The sequence below is a fragment of the Staurois parvus genome, unplaced genomic scaffold, assembly GCF_062004578.1.
Source record: "Staurois parvus isolate SC_StPar_1 unplaced genomic scaffold, SC_StPar_1.0 ptg000931l, whole genome shotgun sequence".
Taxonomy (NCBI): domain Eukaryota; kingdom Metazoa; phylum Chordata; class Amphibia; order Anura; family Ranidae; genus Staurois; species Staurois parvus.
In genome coordinates this window covers 2,040,276-2,050,023 of record NW_028318727.1, presented here as the reverse complement: position 1 = coordinate 2,050,023, position 9,748 = coordinate 2,040,276, and the positions used below count along the sequence as shown (strand labels likewise).

At 44.7% G+C, this 9,748-nt stretch overlaps 1 protein-coding gene across 1 annotated transcript; it reads left to right on the top strand.

Annotated features, from left to right (window-relative positions):
- Positions 1 to 265: 265 nt before the first annotated feature.
- LOC149441957 (galanin receptor 2b-like) lies at positions 266 to 9,423 on the top strand. Its single transcript, XM_089656744.1, has 2 exons — positions 266 to 2,298; positions 7,851 to 9,423. The coding sequence occupies exons 1-2, from the start codon at positions 1,925 to 1,927 to the stop codon at positions 8,584 to 8,586; spliced, it is 1,110 nt and encodes a 369-aa protein (XP_089512870.1). The 5' UTR covers positions 266 to 1,924; the 3' UTR covers positions 8,587 to 9,423.
- The last annotated feature ends 325 nt before the right edge of the window (positions 9,424 to 9,748 follow it).

Here is a 9,748-nt window from a genome sequence, read left to right as displayed (position 1 = left end):
GAAAGAAAGAAATTGAAAGAATCTGAGACAGTGGGAGAGAAAGAAAGATTAAGATGCCACCATAATCTGAGAAAGAGAGAGAGAACAGTAGAGAGAGAATGAAAGAATCTGAGAGAGGGGGGGAGAGGGGGGGGGGAGAGAGAGAGAGAAAGAAAGAAAGAAAGAATCTGAGACAGTGGGAGAGAAAGAAAGAAAGAAAGAAAGAAAGAGAAAGAAAGAAAGAAAGAAAGAGAAAGAAAGAAAGAAAAAGAAAGAAAGAAAGATTAAGAATATACAATATAATCAATTCCTCATATGTGTTATATATTCTGTATTGTGATTTTAAGTCCTGAACACAATAAATCCATTATTTCCATAAGCACTCTGCACTCCCTGTAAGCTGTGAACACTACACAGAGAAGGAATGAATGTACTTGAATAGAAATGAAGTTGTTTATTGGTTCCATAGTCCAGCTCCCCACTGCTCCAGTCACACACTTCAGCACATCCATCAGAATGCTGCGGTGAGCTCCCTGCTCTCTCCCCATAGTCCACATTGTTCTCCCTGTGGAGGGAGAGGCAGGGAGCTGTGACCCTGGAAGTTTTCATAACTCATATGCTTCGATGCAAAACAAAGAACTCTGGAACTCCCTACTGTTTATAATATAGAGCTCACACTCCGGAGGGATGAAGCAGATATCACAACTTCACGAGGAAGAAAAAAAAGAAAAAAAATCTTATAAGCAACATTCTAGATGTAAGGCGATTGTAGCTTTATTAGTGCACGTATAACTGGGGATATGTAAAACTGTTTTCACTTCGCCCAAAAATGTTGGCAAAAAAATTGGAACATTGTGTAAAAATGCACTGGAGTCCAAAGGGAAGGCTAAATCATGTACATTTTTGAGGTTTTAAAAGGTGCGGGGGACTAAATGGCTTCTGAGGAGTAGGGAACCCTATCCCTAACAATAGTCCTAACACTAACCCTATCCTAACCCTATCCCTAACAATAATCCTAACACTAACCCTAACCCTATCCCTAACAATAGTCCCAAACACTAACCCTAACCCTATTGTCAGAAACTATTGCGACGCATGGGTCTACACATGCGTAGGTGTCTGCCGAGACGTATAGGTGGCAGGGCACTAGGACCCAGGCGCACCCGTCGTCTGGACAGTACTAGGCAGGCACTGGGACCCAGGCTATGCCTGTCAGGTACAGGGTGGGCTATTTAAACTAGCCCTGCACAGACACTTGTTGCCGAATGGTCTTTGTATCCTGTTACCTATGTGTGAGTACTTCTGATCTGGATTGTTTTGACCTTGTTGCCTTCTCCCGTCCTGACCCCTTGGCTTGCCTGACTCTGCTCCTGGATGTTCCCGTTTAGATCTGACCTCCTGGTATTGACCCTGCGTGTGACCCGACTATCCTTTGCCTACCGTTTTGTACCTTACCGATCCGCTAGTTACCGACCCGGCCTGCATGACTCTGATTTAACTCATCCACCACCCACCCCTCAGGGATCACTAGGCTCCCTTACATCAGACTCCTAGCTCTCTGGAGCCCCTGTCAGACTCCTCTACCCCTGTTGGAGATACCTGGTAGTTGCGACCTGGTACCGGAGCGCTCCATGTCCATCCCCACCATCAGGGGCCCTGGTGAACAAGTGCTCCGGTGCTTAGACTCCGCACTCTGGGGAGGCTCTACCGGGGGACCGATAGAGGTGCTGTCAGGCGGCCCGTTACACCTATCCCTAACAATAGCCCTAACACTAACCCTTATCATAACCTTATCCAGTAGCCGCAACACCAATTCTAATGCTAACTCTAATGAGTGGAAGTACACAGATCAGAATATGAAGAATTACGTAGGAAACAAAGAAAAGGGGAAGTTGTCCTAAAACTTACTTTGACTTTTCCTATTCCAGCTCCTCCAGCTGTGTCCATGTCGGACCCGGATGACTTTGCGGCCCTGGCGGGCTCCTGGAACTCATCAGATCTGAGTCTCTTTAATCCAGCCAGTGTGGTGGTGCCAGTTATCTTCTCTCTCATCTTCTTGCTGGGAACAGTGGGGAACAGCCTTGTCCTGGCCGTGCTTCTGAGAAGTGGCCAACGCACTCACAATACCACCAACCTCTTCATCCTGAACCTCAGCGTGGCTGATGTGTCCTTCATCATCTTCTGCGTCCCATTCCAGGCCACCATCTACTCTCTGGAGGACTGGGTCTTTGGAGCATTTATGTGCAAAGCCGTTCACTTCTTCATCTACCTGACCATGTACGCCAGCAGCTTCACCTTGGCAGCAGTGTCTGTGGATCGGTAAGTTTGAATCCCCTCCTTCCCCCACATTTAAACAAGATCTAAACTCAATCACTTAAAGTGGAACTTTAGTCAGAAAATTAAGTCCTGTTAGACTATTTCATGTTGGCCCCTTTTTCAGATATATGTGAAACATTAAAAATAAGTGCCTATACTGTTCAAAATCTATCAATACAATTCTCTAAACATGCTCAGTTGTTCTCTGGAACTGGCGAAAATCACAGCCACTAGAAGCCGATCTACTGACAGCCTAAAGATTTACTGCTGCTCAAGAGCTCTTGGCTTCAGCAAAATGGCCTCTTCCAGCAAGAAGAAACATGAGCAACGCTGGAGGCAATTTACAACACACTCATTTTGGTAGCACAAGTATTAATGTGAAATGTAAGTTCCGTGCTAAAGAACATTATTTTTTATTAGGTTGTTATGGGTAAAGTACCCCTTTAAAGTGGTTGTAAACCCTTACATATACCCAGTAAAGTGACTGGCCTCAGGTGATACACAGAGATAAAACAAATCTTCCTACATACGTTGTACATGTTTATCTACAGCTGTTTTTCCCCTACATCTATTCAAAGTGCAGAATTTACACAGGATCTCTCAGCTCGAAAAAGCAAGGGTGGAGAGCTGTATTTACAACAGTGAGGAGAGCTCTGAGAGTTGATTGGAGGGAAGGGCACACCCCCCTTCACACAACACACAGTAACAGAACAGAGGGCTGTCAATCTGCTGGAGGTTCCTCCCCTGTCACCATTTTTCTCTTGGTGTCAGGAAAACTCATCAGAAGTAACTCATGATGATAGCAAAGGAATGAGGTAGCAGACAGCACTGCCATTTAGGGGGTTATTTGCTAAAACTGCATGGTGCAAAATCTGATGCAGCTCTGCATAGAATCCAAACAGCTTCCAGGTTTTATTGTCAAAGCTTAATTGAGCAAGTTGAAGTTAGAATCTGGCACTGCTGAAAATCAGAGCCACTAGAGACCGCTCTACTGACAGCCTAATGGTTTACTGGTGGGTGCACACAGGGGGGCCTGGCCAGCAGGGGGATGCTGAGGGAAAGTGATGGGGAGCTATTACTGAAACCGATCCTCTATATGGCTCTCTCTGCAGCAGCTGAAAGCCAGCGGGAGGGAGAGGAGAAGAAGCCAGCTTTCAGCTGCTGTGGAGAGCCATACAGGGGATCGGTTCCAGTAATTGCCCACTTCGTGCTGATCACCCTCCCTGACCACATCTGATTCACCCAGCTGCCTGGGCCTCCTTGCAGGCCTGGGCCCCATACAGGAGGACTGGTGGTACCCCCCTATCCACGGCCCTGGGAGCCATTACAACTGTGCAAGATTAGGGGGAAGACTGGAGTTCAGCTTTAAAAACAGATTTATATGATGCTAAATGTAAAGTAGAAAATCCTCTTAATGATCTGTAAGGGACTGAGACTGCAATTTTCTACAAGGACTAATGAACCATCTGTAAATTTATTACAGCACTTAGCACATGTAGTGAAGCAATACCAGCGGAAAGAGCAATAAAAGCTCTAGAATCAGTGAACAGAAGTAGTTGATTAAATTCTTCATAAAGCCTAACTACAGATATTTTTTTTTTTGCTGTTAAAGCGAAAACGTGTTCTTTCAGGTTTTTATCTCTATCTGTAACCTTACCTCTCTTCTTTACTTCTGCAAAAGAAAAGAAAGATTACTGCCACCAAGACAAGAAGGCACAAACAGCAACAAAAACACTGTCCGAATTCTTAGCCTTCCCCACTCTACTAATTTAGGGTGACCAGATGTCTCCGATTTCTGGGTACAGTCCCCTATTTTAGGGGCTGTCCTGGTAAAACAAAAATGTCCCTGATGCCATCTATGGTTAAAACAATGTGCCCCCAATTTCTTTCTAGTTTAATAACTGTGTCCATGCAAGGTAATCCATCTTAGTGTAGCACTACCCCCTTAGGAGTCGCTGCAGTTTGGGTCCCCCTATAGTCCTGCATAGCCAGGCTACACACATTTCCTTCAGTCAGACTTGCATCGAGGAGACAGTGCCCAGTCCTTGAGCTTTGATTGAAGTTTTATTAGGGGAGTTGAACAGGGATAGGATTAGGAGTGTACGGGATGCCCAATGGAACTGAGAAACCGAGGACAACTCCCTGGAACTATAAACAAGTTTTCTTACAGCAAAAAAAATCCTCTTCTTGGAGAGCTAGCCAGGCTCTTTGGTTGTACCACCCCAGACCCTAGATTCCCCTAATCCAGCTGATCTGGGTGAATCCCTGAGCAGGGGATCCAGCGCCTGTCGCTTTAAAGTAAGACAGACCCAGGTAGTCGCTAATGTGGTTTCCCACCAAAGTGTTCCTTCCCCTATCTGGCCCAGGGGGTGCAGTTTTAATCACTTAGTCCTTTTTCTGTGTGCTGGTGGGTCGGTGACTGCTACCAGGCTGCTCCTTCTGTGCTACACAGGTGGCCTTCTCTCAGGGGGCTGGTGAAGTCTCTCCTTTGCCTGGAGGTGAGCCCCTTTCCATCTGGGCCCCCAACCAGGCTCCTGCTCTCCAACCTCACTTTCTCATCTTCCACCCAAACTCTCCCTCCAACTCTCCAGCTGCTGAGCAGGCTTAGTTACTCTTAAAGGTTGTCCTGGCCCCTTGCCAAGCCTCCTGTTGGGAATTGGCCAGGATCCTCTAAGAGTACAGATCAGCCAATTCTCACCTCCACCCACTGCTTCTAGATCTTTCTCCAAAGTCCTAGAGCAAAGGAAAGTCCCAGAGAGTGGGTTTGCAATTTGACCCACCTGGCTATCACACCCAGGTTGCTACTTAGCCCTCCTCACTAACAATTAGAGCTAGAGCTCCCCCTAGTTACCTAGGAGGGTGCTATATTAGAAAAATTTCTGTGGTTGGCTTGGAGTAGGAGGATGGAGAGGAGGGGTCTGTCTGCTTCCTGGATGTGTCCGGGGTTATTAAGCTTCCCTCTCAACTTGTGCAGACCTTAGTGTGGGAGGTAAAAATATAGATAATTTGCCACTTTGCCTTTGCTTGTGATGGTGACCTGCAGTGCACATCTAGGTTTGTACTCACGACCCTCAGGACTTGAAACACCTGCTGGTGGCACTGTTGTCTCCCTGGGTGGAGGGTGTAGTTCCAGTGTCTACCAGTGGGTGTCTCCCAGCAGCCAGCATTCTTCAGTAATCAGTCTCCACTTAATGCTGGTTGCTGGGATGGTATTTGGATCCTCCCCCTTTGGTGCCTCTTGCTCCAGTATTTTTCTGCTGCCAGATCCTGTTGCCAGTTATCATGATCTTGCTCCTACCCTGTACCTTGTACCTAGTACCCTACTACCTTGTTCCTGCTCTCCCTTGTTCCTTTTCCCAGTTTTGTTCCCCTTTTTGTGTTCCTCATTTTTTACATATTCTATATAGTTAGTTGTTAGCTAGGCTTTCTGTTTGTTTATTGGTTTATTAGTCAGGTATTCTGTCTCTGGGGTTTTGGTTCATACTATTTTCATGTTTGCTGGGTGTTGGTATCTGGAGGAATTTTTTTTCACAGTAAATAAATCTCACTTAAAGTGTTACTAAACCCCGGTTCCTGCATTCACTATATCTGGTCTCCCAGGACCCTGCATTCACTATATCCAGTCTCCCTGGACCCTGCATTCACTATATCCACTCTCCCCGGACCCTGCATTCACTATATCTGGTCTCCTAGGACCTGCATTCACTATATCTGGTCTCCCCGGACCCTGTATTCACTATATCTGGTCTCCCTGGACCTTGCATTCACTATATCTGGTCTCCCCGGACCCTGCATTCACTATATCCGGTCTCCCTGGACCCTGTATTCACTATATCTGGTCTCCCTGGACCCTGCATTCACTATAGCCACTCTCCCTGGACCCTGCATTCACTATATCCAGTCTCCCTGGACCCTGCATTCATTATATCTGGTCTCCCTGGACCCTGCATTCACTATATCTGGTCTCCCCGGACCCTGCATTCACTATATCCGCTCTCCTCGGTCCCTGCATTCACTATATCTGGTCTCTCACAGTACACAGAACATGGAAATGCAATTATTTTACTAAATATAAACTGCTAAATACCTTTTCTCATCAGCAGTATACAGCAGTCTTGCGATTTCTATCAGTGTCCAGCTGAGCACTGGTTAATCTCGTAGGAAGAATTTTCAATCCCTCTGACTGTCCTATGAGACTGAACAACAGTGATGGGCCCTGTGCTGATCACATGCACTCTCCCAAACAAAAAAAAAACCTATCTAGCAATACACACTGAGCATGTTCAAACCTGCCACTGCTGCTCTAATAATGGCAGATGGATTGGAGACATCAAAAGAACGAGAGAATCAGAGAAGACAGGATCAAACAGCCTTTTTACACAATGCAGAGGATTAACCCCTTAGGTTCCACAGTGAGTATAACAAGCATGCTTTACTGCATCTACAGACTGATTGTACTGTTGTGGGTTTAGTGGCACTTTAATGCTCATACAGTCTCCTCCCTGTTTTGTGAGTGTAGCCACACAGATCTGGTCATCTTTGCCACTGGTTCCTGACACCCAGAGCAATGTAGACTCAGGTATTATTATACCATGCCCTTTAAGCCCCTCCCATTGTTAGCACAAGTCGGCCACACCGAACATTTGGTGTAGTGCACTTTGCCTACCGGCTATTACCTCCACTCCTGCCTCACACCCATAAAAGTGAGCATGCTCAGTAGGGTGTCACTGAATTTTGGAAATCTGGTCACCGTTTACTAAATGTGTTTTTTCTGTATCCCCATTGGAGTGATTTTCCATTACTTCCTGCCCTGATAGAAAGCGAGGAGAAATCTCCCCAGTAGAAACACACATAGCAATAAAAACCTAAAGGAGCTCTAGCCCTTTCCTGCTGTATCCAAAACTAAACACAAAGGTTTTGCCTAGAGTTGGACTTTCATTAAAAGGCTGTTATGTGATACTGTTATGCACACTCAGGAGATGGCATGTGTTATTAGCATGTCAGACCATTGGACTTTGAATCATCCACAGAGTATGTGAGGATAAATAAGTAATCAAACATAAATGTTTCATAGCTAAGCCTATATACACACACACACACACACACATATATATATATATACATATATATCAGGGAGGCCCCCTACTGACCCCGGGCCCTCGTTCCCAAATGGTCAGTCCGCCCCTGATATATTTATATATATTGAGAGAGAGAGATTTCAGGCAGACTTTGGCAGTTCCTTACCCCAGGAAATAATTGGAAATCTCTCCAAAGAGATGGGAATCCCCTCTTAGATCGTTGTCACCTGTTGTCACTTTTGGTAGTCCATAGTGATCTTGTTTTTTGTGGCTCCAGGGGTTGAGTGGTCACTAGAATAGGAACATTTTTGACACTACAGGATAGATGTGAAAGGAACACTTTAACGCTGCTTAAATTTGGTGATATTATTTATACACATTTTGTGTATAACTAAAGCTCATCTTAAAGACAATCGATCCAACAAAGGTTATTAGATGAGTAGAAAACACTGAGCAATTATTTTTCTTGTTCTACAGATACCTGGCCATCCGATATCCCCTACGTTCCCGGGAACTGAGGACTCCTTGCAATGCTGTAGCCACCATGGCCATTATATGGGGCTTATCTGTGGTCTTTGCTGGACCTTATTTAAGTTACTACGACTTGATGGATTTTGATACCAGCCACATCTGCATGCCAGGGTGGAAAGAGAGGACTCGTAAAATTATGGATACTGGCACCTTCATCGTGGGATATGTTATTCCAGTGCTTATTGTAAGTCTGTCTTACACCAGAACCATTAAATATCTTTGGACTGCTGTAGACCCCTTAGAGGACATGTCAGAGTCCAAAAAAGCCAAGAGAAAAGTTACCAAAATGATAATTATTGTGACTGTCCTCTTCTGCCTCTGTTGGCTTCCTCACCATGTGGTGGTCATGTGCTATCTTTATGGTGACTTTCCATTCAACCAAGTTACCTATGCCTTCCGCCTTCTCTCTCATTGCATGGCTTATGCCAACTCTTGCCTCAATCCAATTGTCTATGCTCTAGTGTCCAAACACTTCCGGAAAGGATTCCAGAAAGTCTTCAGCTGTCTCTTAAGGAAGAAAGGACGGAACAAGGTGCATGTGGTCAACGTGGCCCACGCCGAGCCTGGGTTTGATGCTGCCTCAACCGAAGTGTCCCACATCAATGAAGACCACGGAAAGAGGGGCGTTCGCCAAACTTCTGGAAATCATTCAGACTCTTCTAGACCATTAGGCACTCCATGAACTTCTGACAAGAAAACAAGAGATGGAAACCAGTTGTGATCAACTCTGAACTCCTTTGAAGAAGGTAAAGGTGTTTTCAGGTGATGAAATATGAAGGCTGCTTCAAAGCACCTTGACATCCACATGAAATGGCCAGAAGGATGTTGTGTTCTTTTGACTTTGCTGTCAACTTTTTAAATTGACAAAACTAGTCACCTGTGTTCCCAGGACCTCCTCTGTGAATGGTTTTACTCCAAATGTCAACCCTTTTGTGGAACACAAACAGTGGCTAGACTGTTATTTAAAAGAAAAAAGACAAAGGTGTCTAAAGGGCCACCAATGCCAGGACAGGTTACTCAAAAAAGTGGGACTATTTCTATATCTTATAGCACTTAGAGACAAATTCCAGACTACATATACATTATTTATTTACAGCAACAAAAAAGTACTAAAACGACCACTTTGTAACAGTGGATGATTAAGCCAACCAAATCTGAACTAAGGAATACCAAACCAGTTGTTCATTTTTTTCCACTGCATGCAACCCCAACTCCATTCATTGCCATGACTCAGATAGGCTTGTGAGAGATAACAATGTGTAACGACATATCTTTTGCAACTAAACTCTGGAATAAAGAAGAAAGAGATGCCACCCTCTCACCTACCTGCACAGAAATGTAAATAAAAAAGCAGTTTGGATATATGAGGATATAGTCAAGAAAAGTGTATCCAGCAAGAAGTGGAATTTCTATATTTTTTTATTTTCAAGAGGTTCTAAATGGGAATAGATACATTCAGTACTAAATGTGAAAAATACTTTAAGACTGTATAAATCAATAAAATTTGCCCAGGACTGTGGTCAATTTGAATTTATTTCCTTTTTTTGCATAAAGAACTTCAGAGCTGCCTTTCTCGATCAGGGTTCCATGGAATGCTAGGGTCCCTCAAGAGTTTACTGGGGGTTCCATGAGCAATGAGCAATTTCTGACAAGTTACCACTAACACTAATGCTCTTTTTAGCTATCTGTAAGGTGGTCATCTTTGAAATGACCACCAGTGCACTGGGACCTTTCTCCTACTGACCATCAGTATAAGTTGACCTAGCAATGTAAGGTGGTCCTTCTCCCACTGACCACGTCTTCAGGGCCCTCTTCCATTAAGGGGACATTTCAATGACCAGCAA